The sequence below is a fragment of the Sinocyclocheilus anshuiensis genome, unplaced genomic scaffold (genome assembly GCF_001515605.1).
Source record: "Sinocyclocheilus anshuiensis isolate Anshui unplaced genomic scaffold, SAMN03320099.WGS_v1.1 scaffold799, whole genome shotgun sequence".
NCBI lineage: Eukaryota > Metazoa > Chordata > Actinopteri > Cypriniformes > Cyprinidae > Sinocyclocheilus > Sinocyclocheilus anshuiensis.
In genome coordinates, this window is record NW_015548231.1 from 518,183 (window position 1) to 534,481 (window position 16,299).

At 37.4% G+C, this 16,299-nt stretch overlaps 1 protein-coding gene across 3 annotated transcripts in view; it reads left to right on the plus strand.

Annotated features, from left to right (window-relative positions):
- Positions 1 to 3,703: 3,703 nt before the first annotated feature.
- Positions 3,704 to 16,299, plus strand: part of LOC107654626 (uncharacterized) — a 68,976-nt gene continuing 56,380 nt past the window's right edge. For all 3 annotated transcript variants that reach the window (XR_001630354.1, XM_016441785.1, XM_016441786.1), the window contains exon 1: positions 3,704 to 6,192. Coding sequence is in view for 2 of the 3 variants with exons in the window: in XM_016441785.1 (XP_016297271.1) it covers positions 3,705 to 6,192 (2,488 nt within the window). In the remaining variant the exon portion in view is untranslated. The remainder of the gene's footprint in view (positions 6,193 to 16,299) is intronic.

Consider the following 16,299-nt stretch of genomic DNA (forward strand, 5'->3'; position numbering starts at 1 on the left):
TTTTTTATTTTTTTATTTTTTTTGCAGAAAAATACGCCTGTTTACCATTTTCTTTCTTTCTTTCTCTTTCTATTTTTTTTTTTAATTTATTTACTTTCTTTTTACTGAACATTTTACATCCCTAAGTATTTTACATATACAACTGTCCAAAAGTTCAGGGTTTTTGTTGAAAAAGTCTCTTGTGATCACCAAGACTGCATTTGATCAAGAATACATTAAAAACAGTAATATTGTAAAATATTATTACATTTTAAAATAACTGATTTCTAATTAAAACATTTTTCAAACAGGTCTTTTTTTTTTAAAGTTGCATAGCTGCTTGATATTTTTGAAGAAACCATGATACAATTTTTTAGGATTCATTGCTGAACAGAAAGTTCAAAAGAACAGCATTTATTGGAAACAAAAATTGTTTATAAATGTCTTTGTTGCCACTTTCGATTTATTGTTGAAAAAGTATCGGTGTCTTTCAAATATATATATACAGTGGGTACGGAAAGTATTCAGACCCCCTTAAATTTTTCACTCTGACTTAAACCCAATTGAGCATCTCTGGAGAGACCTAAAAATGGCTGTCCACCAACGTTTACCGTCCAACCTGACAGAACTGGAGAGGATCTGCAAGGAGGAATGGCAGAGGATCCCCAAATCCAGGTGTGAAAAACTTGTTGCATCTTTCCCAAAAAGACTCATGGCTGTATTAGATCAAAAGGGTGCTTCTACTAAATACTGAGCAAAGGGTCTGAATACTTAGGACCATGTGATATTTCAGTTTTTCTTTTTTAATAAATCTGCAAAAATGTCAACGATTCTGTGTTTTTCTGTCAATATGGGGTGCTGTGTGTACATTAATGAGGAAAAAAAATTAACTTAAATGATTTTAGCAAATGGCTGCAATATAACAAAGAGTGAAAAATTTAAGGGGGTCTGAATACTTTCCGTACCCACTGTATTTACAAATATATACAATTTCACTTTTATGTTCACACTGCTTTTTGCTCAGAGAGAGGAGGCATTGACAGATGAGAAGAGGAATCAGAGATTTTTTTGGGAGATGTGCAGACAGGAAATAGAGAGGAAGCGTGACCCAAAGTAAAGACTTCATCAGTGGCTTTCATGAGCCCATAAGCCCTTCAAATTATGTGTGACAGAGCGTGAGATTATGATCCAATGTGTGTCTGGGGATTGAATCGCCTGACGCACTCATTTGTGTGTGCCAAATGCCACTCTTTTTCACCTCTCAAATGTAGTGCTTTAAACATTTAATATACTGGATTAAGCATCAAATAGTCAATATTTATCTCAATATATATTTATGTGTTCAGAACAACATAAAATAGTATTTTTAGGGTTTCTTTGACTGACAATTCACCAGACAGACAGATGGATGATATATACATTTCTTTGATATTTTTAGAATGTAGGTGTGAACCTGCAGATTCTGTGAGGACTGTGATTGACAGTGCTTCAGAGATCTTCTGCAAAATCTCATGACTCTAATTCCTGGTGTTCTTGCTGACGGTACAGTTCATGTAACGAGACAAGCATGAACAGTCAATGGCTGCTCAGATATGCTGGAGTCACAAGACACTGAGGAAAGAAACACTGTTCCCACCAAAGTCGAGGTTCAAGAAAAACACATTGCTGCTGTTTCACTTTGTTTGTTTTTTGCAATGGTGAACAGTAACTACACTGTAAAAAAAAATCTATGACATTTACGGTAAAATACCGGCAGCTGTGGTAGCCAGAACTTCACCGTAAAAAATATGGTAGCAACATTTTAGGGTTTACAGACTAAATAGATAATACCATATTTCATTAACTGATGTAATGTTAATAAACCAAAATATTGAAGTGTTAATATCTGTTTTGAACCATTGTAATGCACTGATAACCACCAAAAACTGGTGGTGATGAGAAAGTTACATGACGAACCAAAGCTCATCACAAACAGCTTTTCTGCGAGCTGAGGAGGACGATACTTACAGTATATATAGAAGGTGCACAGTGTCATTCACACAAACACTAAACCCCATCATGGTGACACACATGATACTGAAATAATGCAATAAACATTGATTTAACAACATTAGATGTAAGATTAACCCCTAATGTACACAACTGATAAGAAAAAACTAAGAAGAAACATGTTATTTCAACAAAAAAACATCAAATATGAGGTGTCATGCAGGGAATTCTGGGAGTGTCAATTTACGTTTTTTCACTGTAAATTATACAATGACTTTTAAATATGAGGTGTCATGCAGGGAATTCTGGGAGTGTCAATTTACGGTTTTTCACTATAAATTATACAATGACTTCTTTTTCACTTCCAAAAACCGTATTTTTAACAGTATTTTAATGTAAAATTACATTAAATGTAATTACATTTATTCTCCGAATATAGTATAGAAACTTACTGTTAACCAGTTAACAGGTTTTTACTGTAGCATTTTTACAGTCTTTTACTGTTAAAATCACAAATCATTTTTTACAGTGTAGCGTTTTGTTGTTGTACTCAAGTATTTTATTGCTTTAAAAATGTAATATCTGTATATTTATTCACACATATATTTGTGAATAAATCAATCCTTTAAGCTGATTATTTTCTATTGAATTAATAAATTGCGCTGAATGATTCATTTGTGAAATTGACTGATCTGATTAACAACTCACTGATCAGTGATTCGGTCAGAGTGAGTCTCTTTAAACAAACAACTGAATTGGTCTTGTCCCATTCAAAATGATGAAGAATGAACCAGGAGATCCTTTTTTTCTCAAAGCAATAAAATAAAATAAATAAATAAATAAAAGATCCTTAAAGTTTAAGTATGCTCCTCATAATTTATAACAATTTCATACTGAGCTCTAATCTACTAATCTACTTAACCTCAAAACTTTGGTAAAAGATTCTTATGTCATAATGTTGACTTTTTATATAATAATTATGGCTTTGTTTGTTATCATTTTTTACTTTTGTCTCATAAATATTGAGTATCTCATAATGTTGACTTTTTATGTTAGAATTATGAAGTTGTATATTGTAATTATGATTAGCCAAAAGCATGTAAAAACAGGGAGAGAGGGGGGAAGGGATCGGGAAAGGTCCACGAGCCGGGACTCGAACACGGGACGAGTTTTGTGTTTTTTGATGTTACTTTGAATTTGAATTTTTATTTCAGTTTTAGTTTTATATTTTAGTACATCAAGTTAAACTAAATGAAAATAATGAAATGTTACTTTGGCAACTAGCTAAAATAAATAACTTTAAGGTTTTTTATATTTGATATATATGATAAAATAATTTATATCAGTTAATGTTTATTTTATTTCAAGTAATAGAAATGTTTTGAGTTTTAGTTGTATTTAACTCTAATAACCCTGTCAACCTGCACTTTGAGCTTTTTTAGTAGTTAATTCCAGAAACTAAGAGACTTTCCATAAAGTAAGAAGACAAGAGCAAAAGATCAGGGAAAGCAAACAGAACAAGTCAGATTTGACTGTGATTATAAGAATGAGCTCATCCGAAATGACAAGCAGAAACAGATAAGTGAAAAAGACAGTTAGTGAGCATCACACTGTGTACAGGGGAGTGAAAGTGTGTAAGAATTTCAGATAAACACTGGCACAACCTGCATGCCAGAGTCATGTGTGGTCTGCAACAACACACTGCCAATAACATCTCTCTCACTTTTTTCCACAGAATGGGACAAAACCAGGTCAAGGAGGGGGAGCTAGGGCAGGACAACAGCTCTGCAGGACCAGAGGAAAAGGGACCAAGCCCAGACCCCGGGGGGGCCAAAGAGGAAGGAAATCTAACCATTGAAACTCATGGTGTCGAGAACACAGCCGGTGGAGGGTTGGATGGAGGCCCAGGCAGGGAGTCACCATCACCTACACCAATGCACGGTTTGGATTCTCATGATAAGGTGTGCGCTCCCACGGATGGGGGGGCTGCGGAGGGAGGGGATTGCGGGAAAGAGGGAGGAAGAAAGAGTAGTGAGGAAGGCAGGGCTGGACTGCTGGCTCCGCAGCAGCTGAATGGAATCGTACAGTCTGACAGTGAACCAGACCACGAGAGAAAAGACTTGGAGTGTACACTAGAAGACCATCAGGGGAACTTTAGGTGTGACCTTCCTGCAAAAGACAAAGTTGAAAGCGGTTGCAAAGGAGAAAACAGGAGTAAGAAGTGCGCTTCACATGCAAAGAACGAAATGGAGTCTGTCTGTGGAGATGACGACAAGCTAAAGAGCCAGGAAGAGGACAGAAAACTTGATTTTGAAGCCACCTGTGATACTACAGGGCCTACCTGGGAGATTCTGGAAGGGAAGGACGTTTCAAAACCACGTGGTGGGGACGCCAACACAAATGTTCACTTCACAGTTCAAGACCAAGCGTTAGTCAATACAGAAAACGTCAAGTTGAAGACCAGCATGACTGAATCGCAAAACAAGAGGCCGATTAACAAGCCCACAACATCACAAGCGGAAACATCAAAGGACATCACTGAGGCAATTGAGCACAGCAACGAAGAAATAGAGAAGAAGCTGCCAGAGAATCCAGATAAGGTTGTAACAGAAACGAAGAACGTCGAAACCCAAGGGTGGTCAGTGAAGGATGTCTACGGAGCCAGAGAACCAGAAACCTCCAGTGCCGAACGCTCGTCCCTGATGAATGCAGAAACCCAGGGGCGGTCGATGAAGGATGTCTGCAGAGCCAGAGAAAACGTTACGGGGCGTCAGCCAACAGATGATGTCATAAAGACCAGATTTACTAGTTCATCTCTGGCAGGTGCGGATTTACAAAGCAAAGCTGTGAGTCTGAGCCCAGAGGACCTCAGCGCCTTAGAAGTGGCATCCAAGTCACCTCGACAAATATCTGCGGGCGAATTCCCACAGGACGAGCTTCAGAAAGAAAGGCAATTTAATGTGTCAGACTCAGAGAGCCCTTGGACCAAGGAACCTTCACTTGGGAGATCACCCGCTGGAGGTCATAAAAATAAAGATGGCATGAGAGAGAGTGAAGAAAGAGAAAATCTGGAATCTGCTTCAAAGGGTCCCTATCATTCCCATGCAAAGAAAACCAAGATAAAAGATCTTTCTCTGCGTGGAACAGAAACGGAAGAGGGTTGTTTTGTGACATCTAATATTGCCAGTGTATGTATGCTGGGTGAAAACAAACCACGGCTACAAAGCTATGAAGATGAGAAATGTATTGCATTCTCTGAAGACATTACAGATTCGAACCCCCCTTGTAAATCTGATGTTCAAGTTATGCAAACAAATGAAAAAGAGGATTCCCCTCTTTCAGTACGCACAGAGAAAAGTCTGGAATGGTTTCTGGCTGAAGCAGCGATAAAACCCCTTCCAGAGACAGTGAAGGATACTACACATGAGATGGATCCAGAATGTTCCTCTTCTGTAAGTGATCCTACAAAACAACAGAGATTAGTGGGAAACGCTAACTCGGGCGACATGATGTCATCAGAGAGAGACAAGGTCGGCAAGTCTACTATCAGCTTGTGTAAGGAAACATCTGCAACTGGTTCCATCTCTGAGCTCATTGCTGGTCCTGAGACAACTTCAGGTCGCATAGATGATAGGCCAAGTGTGCACAAGAACACAGAAGTCACTCTGTCTGGTTCTTCTCAGCTTCAAGAATTTTTTTTTTTGAAGGTTTTAACAAATGCGTCAACCCATTCCACTGTAAGCCTGACAGACGTATCCGGTCAGGTCCGGGATGGTTGTGCTGCCGGAGCTGCATTAAAAGTCAACGCAGCAAACACATCTGCTGCACAAGATGTGCAACATTCCTCCTCCATGTGCAACCTTATAAGCATGCAAGCTAACGAGAAACAAGATAAACAGCAGAACAAGTGGTCGACAAAAGCAAATTATGTGTTACAGGAGAAACATTCAAGCCAGCTTGACCAAAAGCACGCAATAGAAAGCAGCCCAACCACCATCATGGAAGCACCACAGGGTGCACAGAAAAGACATGTTTCTGATATGATAAAGGAAACTATTGAATTGCAGAAGAAGATGAAGGAGTGGACCAAGCCAGTTGAGGCCCAGGTCGATCTGACCTTAGATCCAACACAGTCTGTGAAAGTGTCACAGATGAAAGCAGCATTTGATCTACCGAAGAAATCACCTGACAAAGCACTAGAGAGAAAACCTTCAGTAAGAAAAGGTAGGAACATTTCTGAGAAGGATGCTATTCATGTAATGCACGGACCCCTTGGTGGATAGAGGGATGGAGCAGAAACCCCTAGTGTTGCATTGTGTTGCTATTAAACCAGATCAAAATGGCATGCTTACAGTACCATATTATTGTATTTTTACATACTTAAAAAAAAATCATATTTGCATTGCAAAGCCCTTAAAATAATTATTATTGACGTATAGTCAGATTCTTGTACATTAATGTTGGAGGAACATTTTTAACATAAATTGTTTAAACAATTGTTTATTATTAACCAACTGTATTTATTTATTGGATGTAGGTGTGCAGAAAGTAATGAAATTGTGTATCCCATCCCTGCATAATGGTGCCATCTTGTGGAAATCAACCTCAACATATAGGTTGAGTTCAAAAAAGTAAACCGATATCCAAAATTCGTGTTTATACCTCATTGTACTTTCACCATGATACTATCAGCTTACTAATCGACGACGTTTAACGTTTACTGACTTCACTGTATGTATGGCGTCCGCAAACTGGGTCTACAAGCAGTCACGTCGTCCACATTGAACTTCATACCTGTTTACGCTCCGAGTGGGCAGGGCTACGATGAGTATGTTTTGTGATTGGTGACCTTTGACGCCACTCATTGCTCTTTTGTCTAATCACGTTCTTCGTGGGGCGGGGAAAACGAAACAAGGCGTGGCTTCCGGCGAGTCTCGGACAAGTTGAGTGAGGCAGAAGCATAGGGAGCATTCGCGCGATCAGGGACTGCAGCTGGGAAGCTAAAGCTGTCTTTAGTACAAAAATAAATTCGGGCCTGGATATATTTTTCCTACGACAGCTGAGAAGGTAAGAACAGGCGCATACTCGTTCTGTCACGTAATGTTTGTATCACGAAGCGAAGATTGCATTGCTGTGCGTAAGTTTAAGAATCTGTCCATGCGAAGGGATCATGGCAGCGTGGATCAGGCCAGATGGGCTGATCTGATCTGCAGTGCTCAAAACGGGGGATTGATTTAATAAATTCTGATATTTAATATCTGAACTGACATGCTGCTAGGGTGGAGCATGTAGTGCTGCGATTTGTATGGAAGGATTAGGTAACCCTTTTGACTTTGTCTTTAAACAGTGTGGGAAGCGAAAGTTGCTGCAGGTGGGTCTGTTTGAATGTTTGAATTAAAACGAATACGAATAGTAATGATATGAAATGTTCGATTTTTCTATTTTAAATTGCTAGTTTAGAATGTTAGAATCTTTCATTTGAAATTTGAAATTGGAATGTTCGAATCTTGGAATCTTTGTTTGCTGATCACATTAGAAGAACAGAGGGCGAGTGAGTGATCACTAAACAAATAAAGCTCAAATTTAACCGCTTTCATTTGCAACCAAAGCCAGTGTGATTTTATCTTATTTTTTTGGCAACTTTTAGCTTGCTTTGCTGAAGTCATTTGTTCGAACTGTCAGTCTGGTCTGGTTTGTCATCTATTCAATGCTCGGAGCAAAACTGAAAGTTTATATCAGTATGAGCTAGAAGTGTCAAGCCTTGGAACAAATGATATTCAGAAAATATGCAGAATAATCCAATTCGTTTAATCAATCAATACATATGCGGAGAAAAATGTAGAGAGATTAGTGGCCAAGACGTGTTTAAACAAGTTGGCTGAACTTCCTGTAGGTGTGGATTATCTTGTTAGATCCAAGAGGGTGGATGCATTAAAAATCATCTTTGAAACTTAATACAATGTGATGTCTGTGTGCAAGTTAAAGTTTTAAATATTATGAAATGATCAGCACTTTTGATAAATTATGCTGAAGTGATGATATACTTGCAATAAAGTGTCAAGTCTTACCAGTCTTTAAGAAAAAGGTGTTTTATTCTACATGGAATTGACAGACTTACTATTAATAATACATTTCATGTAAAAACAGAGCTGAGATTGAGAATAAATGCAGGGACATCTGAAAATGTATCAGTTGAAATGAATAAAAACCAGATAAAAGTGAACAGAAACTTGCTGAGTGCACCTTCAGTGCTTCTGTTTAAAACCTTCCCTTTTGCTTAGAAGCACTTCAACATTTTTTTTTATGATGCAAAAAAAAAAGCCAAATTGTTAATGTAATTTCAGCTGGAAGAACAAAAGTTGTTTGGTTGTCATTGTTCCATTCAGTATGACTCTTAACCTCAGGTTACTCTATCCCTGTAATAAGCGTAATATACTATAAGGCATTTTAGATGAAATTGCTCCTTTGTTTTGAGTTGTTGAGTTTGACTGCTTCAGATCCACCCTAAAAGCGTTCGTATACTGTCTTGGAGGTTTACTTGAATGTTTGCTTCTTGCATTAACCTTCAGTTATCTCAAAGGAGGAGAACAAGTGTTTGGGCTGCTACACCCGGTTAGTGTTTTAGTGAATATCATGTAGCGTGCAGGGTTTTCTGTGGTTACCCATGTGTCGACCACACTGTAATATTGTCTGGCTTGTTTCAGTTTGACTCACTAACTTGCCAGGCAGCAGGAAAGAATATAAAAATAATGAAACCTCAAATGCTGTGACGTATTGTGAGGCATAAAAAAGTTTGTTTAGAAATCGAAGAAATGCCAGATATGTTTATATCGACTGCTTTCTGTTTGCAGTATTGCAGACTGTCTGTTTTAAAGGGGTCATATGATGCGATTTCAAGTTTTCCTTTCTCTTTGGAGTGTTACAAGCTGATTGTGCATAGATAGAGAGAGAGAGCGCGAGAGAGAGGAGAGGAGGGGGGGGGTCACATCACAGTGGAGTCAGCTGTCTTAACCGTGGCTTGTGTACTGCAAACACATACCAGCTTCATCACTGTGTCTGTCACGCGACTCTGTTCCCCTTTCGGGCTCTGTCTTTACATTTATTTTGAAAGATGAAGCTCGCGATTATGGTAAGGGGCGTTACATTTCCGACGAGTGCTTGCGGTGTTCGGCCAATCACAATGCACTGGGTCAGCTGGCCAATCAGAGCAGACTGCGCTTGTCGGAAGGAGGGGCTTTGTAGAAAACGAAGCGTTTGAGAGAGGCGGGGCATAGAGGACCTACAATAATGTACAGTATTTGAAAAATAATGTTTTTTGAACATTAAAGCATGTCAACATATTCTGTTACACCAAATACACAAAATAATGATCTTTAAAAAAGCATCATATGACCCCTTTAACTTTTGGCATTTACAATTCAATTTAATGGATTTATCAGATATATGTTTTTTTATAGAACCAGAAGGATGAAAGAACTCATTGTACATGGATAAAAGTGCATTATGGTTCAGTTATAGCCCTTTTTATTTCTTTTTTCAAGAGGCCAGCCTTTGTTCTTGTTTAGTCCTTGCTGGTGCGTGATATAGCTGGAGGCCACGCTGAAATCTTGACATGGTAATGTTTGGGCTGGCCGTCAGAATGCATCAGCCTGTTTATGCATATGGACGTCATTGCATCGGCTCCTCTGTGCCTGTTTCCTTGTGCTCCTTGGGAAATGGGTCAGGATGCTGGGTAAAATTAGTCAGGAGATGCAGGAAATTGCTGCAAGCCTGGAGAGGATGCAGCTTCGAGAGCGTGTGTGTGTAAGAGAGATCGAGAGAAACAACTGGACATATATAGGCAGGGAGAATCTGTTGAGTTTTCAGGAAGTTTTGTTTCCTCTAAAGACCTGACAGTTTCAGGTTGCGTTGCACATTTACCAGATAACGTTCTTGTGTTAGGTGCACATTCTTTAGGCTGCATTCATCAGAGTATTGAGCATTACGATGGATATCTCACCATCAGCAGGTATGCAGACTTAAATGCAACCTTTTTCAAGACCATTGAAAGTCATTATACAACATTGTCTTTGCTGAAACTCTCTTGTTGCTCATTTGAGAAAGATTTTCCCTGTGACATTATGATTAAAAACAGTTTTACAGGAATTAACAGGTTAGAAGTATCCCTGTGAAGGCTTTTGACATCTCTACCCTTAGTTTGATTGGCTTCTGTTCATTGTTTACCTGCATAGCATTTAGCTGACTAGGCAAATGTCACCTTTTACAAGCTGTAAAAACACATTGAAAGGTGAAGTGTCAACATGACACTTTGATTCCGAGACTATGGATCTTTAATAGCTAAACAACAGATCCAGATTTTGAGCTCCGTTCTGAATGCTACATTTCATGGCAATTTATTTGTTGTAAAGTGAGTTTGTGTAGAAGCTTAGCCCACTGGGTTTATAAATCTGAGCATTTAAGCTCAATTCACAGGTTGTAATGTTTAATCAGCATATGTATTCGTCCGTAAAACCTAATGTTTTCCTAAGGTGTCATTTTAGGTTTCCTAATAATGATGTCATAAATGTCATTTAAAACCCATAATTAGGGCTCTATAAAATCAGTTTTATTACTTTTAATTAATTTATTTACTTTTTTCTTAAATTTGGCTTTTCTGATTAAATATTTCTGGATTCTGTGTTTTATGATTTATTATACATTTATAATAAAAAACTGTTGTAATGTATGAATTAGGGCTGGACGATATGGCCAAAATTTATATCACGATATATTTCTTAATTTCGGTCGATACTGCATAGAACTTAATCTTTAATCAAATTAAAAAACAATTTTTTTGATGAAGTGCTGCACAACAGATGTTTACAGTTTAAATAAAAACATGGATTAAAAATAATGTTACACTCCTTAAAGTGTTTTAATAACTGTATTATTATTGTTATTATTTTGAAGTACATTTTACTGTACAATAGGAGTGGGCAATATGGCAAAAATATCATATCACGATTTTTTTTTTTTTTCAGGAATATCACGATTCGCGATTTTATCATGATTCTTTGCCATGTTGGTTTTACTATTTTGCAAGTTGTCAGAGCAGTGAAGCTACACTAATTTCCCTATTTTAAAAACAAAGCCTTACAAGGTAACAAAATATAGAATAAAAAAGTGTGGCAGATATTTAGGCCAATTATAAAAATCATTATTTTATCTTTGTTATTAAAAAATAAGAACAAATATATACATTACAAATACACATACTATACAAATAAAACAAACAGTGCTTTATTTTTCAGGTACAGTAAGCATACTTAGAAATAGCATTCAAGGAATTGAATTAACAAATATTAAAATAAAACACTAAATACATCAATTATACATTGATTCTTATTAAAGCAACTGTATTAAAGTTCTTGTGTGTTTTGTTGCTTTATTAACATTAAAGGGATAGTTCACCCAAAAAATTACTCATTTACTCACTCTCAAGTTGTTTTTAAACCTGAATGAGTTTCTTTCTTCTGTTGTGGGTAACCAAACAGTTGCTGGCAGTGACTTCCACAGTATTTTTTTTTTCTACTCTCAAAGTCAATGCCACAAAAGCTACTTTTTGGTTACCCACATTCTTTAAAATATCCTCTTTTGGGTTCAGCACAAGAACGAAATTAATACAGGTTTGGGACAACATGTGAGTGAGTAAAAAAAATTACAGAAATGTCATTTTTGGGTGTACTATCCCTTTAATGACAAGCGGCAGCATGTTTAGTCTCCTGTCCCTTTAAGACCTGCATCATCTAATATACAGGCACGCATTAATTTTTCTCTCAACTGTTTACTTTCACTTTAGACACAACCAACTGTGTTTATATGTAAACCTTGTGTGTTTTTGACCGTATTAGATGCGAAAGATAACTTATTCCAGTAGGGATGTAACGATTAACTGCGAGCCGGTTGAAAATCGATTCAAATACGTGACGATTCAAATCGAATCGAATCGTGAGTTGAGTGAATCGTTACATCCCTATATTCCAGTAATCAGGGGCTGTTTTTTTAGTGTGCGGGCTTCAGCTGAAAGAGAAAGCGCATGTCAGAACAGCATGCGAATGAAATGGCAAGGCTTTAAAGCACATGCAAATAATGTACTTTTGTCATTGCGAATAAGTGCAGTGTCCCGTGAGTGTAACTATCACAGAGTTAACATTTGATGTGTATGTATGTAGCGTTATACAGTATATTGAGAAGGTGGCGCCAGAACTGCAACTGATAGTGCGCTGTAGCGTGATACTACAATATTTCTTCAAAAGCAGATCATGGAGACGTTTTAATCATCCACGATCAAAAATCGTTGTATTGCACACCCCTACTGTACAATAATAATATATTTGTCATGATTTCTTCAATTTAAAACAAACTTTTATTTTTGCAAGTTGTAGTGAAAACCTTTGAGTTTTCGTTTGTATCTAACAGTCCATCCATCCATCCATCATTCCATGGGCTCACGCCCGTTGGTGTCCAATGCCCGTCTGACGCTCCATTTCCACTGTGCACGGTCCTGTGCCATCCTGCTAAGAGAGTGGATGTCCCTCTGACACCATTCTTTGATGTCATCCAACCACTCCCTACTCGGTCTTCCTCTCCGTGTCCGTCCATCCATGATCCCAAACACCACACACTTCACCAGTCGCTTGTCCTCCATCCTGCAGATATGTCCAAACAGGCTGAGCTTCCTCTCCATGATGAGTTGTACGATGCTCCTCGTGTTTCCAACTCGTCTTTGCACCTCCACGTTTGTGATTTTCTGATGCCAGTGAATGTGCAAGATTCTCCTGCAGCACTTCATTTCAAACGCCCGCAGTAAATCTTTGTCTTTCTTCCTCAATGTCCATGTCTCACAAGCATACAGCAACACACTCATCACACATGTCCTGATTATGCTGATTTTGGTCTCTGTTCTGATATGCTTGCTGTTCCATATTGTCTTGAACCCTGCCATTACTCCCGTTGCCCTCGCTATTCTCCTTTTGATCTCCTTGTTGCAATCGTTGTCCCAGGTCAGTAGACTACCCAGGTACACAAACTCTGTGACATTTTCAATACTTCTGCCCCTAATCTCCAGTTCCTCTTCTATGTCCTCTTGTCCAAACACCATTGTCATTGTCTTTTCAATGTTGATCTTTAATCCTGCGGCCTCTCCTGCTTCATTCATCCGATCCAGATTTCCTTGTAATTTAACTCTATCCTCCTCCAGTAGATCAATGTCATCTGCAAATTTGAGGTTGTTGATCTTGTACCCATGGACTGATATTCCTGTGTCATTGTCTCTTACCGAGTCCATTACTCTCTCGAGGTACGAGATGAATATAGTTGGCGATATCGGATCCCCTTGTCTTGTTCCGACCGTTGTTTTAAATAATATAATATATAATACAATAATAATATATTTGTCATGATTTCTTCAATTTAAACCAAACTTTTATTTTTGCAAGTTGTAGTGAAAACCTTTGAGTTTTCGTTTGTATCTAACAGTAGTTTTTATCAAATAAAATGGTGTAAAGCTTGTGAAGTGACTTATGGATCAGCTCTGGAGATGAAGTTCATGTCGTTATTTAGTGAGACAGCGGAAGCATCATGTGTGTTTGAGTATGAGCGCTAGGTGAAACTCTGCAGCTCATTCATAAAAAGACGAGCAGAACATGCAGATTTCATATTTAAATAGCAGTCTTTTTACTTTTGATTTATTTGGCAAATTTTGTGACATTCTGCTTTATGTTTAGGCTCCTATGATTTCCGCGAAGTGGAAAACGCAGACAGAATTTTGGAATTGTCATAAAAATAAAATTTACTGTATTCTTTACTGTATAAAAATAAAATTTACTGCATTTAATGCATTGCAATTTGATATATTTTGGATGGATAAATCAAAAGAGGTCAGTGCACTTAAATCAAAATGCGTTGTGGACTAATGTCTGAATAATAAGCCTCAAAATGTAAATATGATATTTAACCATTTAAACAGAGTCTAGAAAAATTCATATGGAGAAAAAAAAAAATGGAATCCAGAAAAATTAAAACAGAATTTGGAAAAAAAATAAAACGGAATTTGGGAAAAAGTAAAATTGATTTCATAGGGCCCTAGGCCTATATATTGTAAATTCCATTATTTATGAGTGGGTTCTGTGATTCCGCCCTTGTTTTTTGTAGAAATCATAGGACCCAACTTTTTTTTGTTTTTTTTTGTGATAATGCCTGCTATCTGAAAAAGTCAAAGTCAGTTTTATGTCACTTTTATGTTAGACCTGATTGCAAAATAGTCAGCTGATGTTTTAAGCATTGCAGCTGATAGCAATGGCAGAGATTCTCATACACTTTCATCTTATGTCACTGTTATGAAAGGCAGCAAAATCCTAGCTGGAATTCCATCACAATTGCCCTCTTTGACCCTGGAGCAGGAAGAGGATTTAGGTGGTGTCATCCCCCTGCTGTATTCCCTGTAGCAAATGGCATTCCGAGTGGCCTGTGGCTCACCAGGCTGTTAGAATCCTTTCATTTATTAATTCTCATGTCATCCAAAACCCGTTGACTACTTTAGCCTCTGTGCACAAATTTCAAACGTTTCAATTCCAATCAATGGACACTGAAACTTTCAAGCTTGAAAGAGCACCCAAAGTGTCATAAAAGTGGCCTAAATGACTCGTGCTGTTATCTCACTGTAAGTCCACTTTTATTATATTTTATTTGTGCTTCCATATCCTGATTTAAAGCTTGAAAGTCGCTGTCCTCATTCATTCTTATTGCCTGTTTGCATGGCTGATGAATTGGCTCCAATTTGCATATCTAAACCACTGATCGGCTAATGCAAATATGGAAAAACTAAGATTTAAAGGAGTTGTCAGAAAGTTGTGGGATTTATATTACAGGCGTGGCTACCCAAGGTATTCCCTGACTCGAGGACGAATAAATGAACTCTTACTGAAATGCCTGAGTGAACAGAAACTTGCTGTTGATGAACCACACCCTGTCAGACGAGGAAGGAAACAGTATTTTCTGCCCACGTAACATGGTTCAGCACAAGCTAATAAACTTCAGTTTAAGTGTAAGCCACAGTCAAATTGTCACACTCACAGTCAAAGGTTTTATGAAACAAGCTAAACTTCAGAAAGGAGAATGATAAGGTCATGATTTTTATAAATTAATTGTGGCTTAATGAGTGAGAATGTTCAGTTCAGTTTACCAAGGCTGCATTTATTTGATCAAAAGTACAGTAAAACAGTAATATTGTAAAATATTATTAAAATAAAAAAAAAGTTTTGTATTTGAATGTTTTAAAATGTAATTTATTCCTGTGATGGCAAAGCTGAATTCTCAGCATCATTACTCCAGTCTTCAGTGTCACATGATCTTTCAGAAATCATTCTAATATGCTGACTTGGTGCTCAAAAATGATCAATGTTGAAAACAGTTTTACTGATTAATAGGGCTGTGTATTGGCAAGAATCTGGCGATATTATACATATCACGATACAGGGGTTGCGATACAATATGTTGCGATTCATTGCGATACTGTAAGCAAGGCGATATATTGGGATATTTCTTATTTTAGGAATAGGATATATTTTTAGGAAAGCTGTCATTAAAAACACACCACCATATGCAAACCTTAGCAAAAAATCAATAGGCCTAAAAAAATTAAAATGATATGACCAGAACACAGTGGGATCTGCATTTGCAATAATCAGTCCCTGTAACATTCAATGTTATTGAACCACTTTTTGTGCATTATGTAAAGGGGGGAAATTAAAGTGCTTGCAGGATTATTTAGTTAAATGTATAATATGTATAAAATGTATTTTATAAAAAATACCATATGTATTTTTAGACCCTGCTTTAAAGGTTCACAGTTTAAGTTTACAATTGTAACATACAATGTCATAACATTTTGATCTGAACAAAAAATTACATCTGCTTAATATCGATGAAAAATAAAGTGGTTGCAGGATTCCTAAAGAAAACCGAACAATTGTAAAACAATAAAATAAATACAGATGTTAAACATCAGGGCTTGCAAAATTTTAAAATCGCTGGTAGCACTTCGGGCAGACGTTCTTCAGATTTTGGTAGCCCAAAATGAATTTAAGTAGCCCGAATTAAAAAAAAAAGAAAAAAGACATCGGCCGAACTTCACTGCGGACAAATGTGACCCTGGAGCACAAAAGCAGTCTTAAGTCGCTGGGGTATATTTGTAGCAATAGCCAAAAATACATTGTATGGGTCAAAATTACTGATTTTTCTTTTATGCCAAAAATCATTAGGATATTAAGTAAAGATCATGTTCCATGAAGA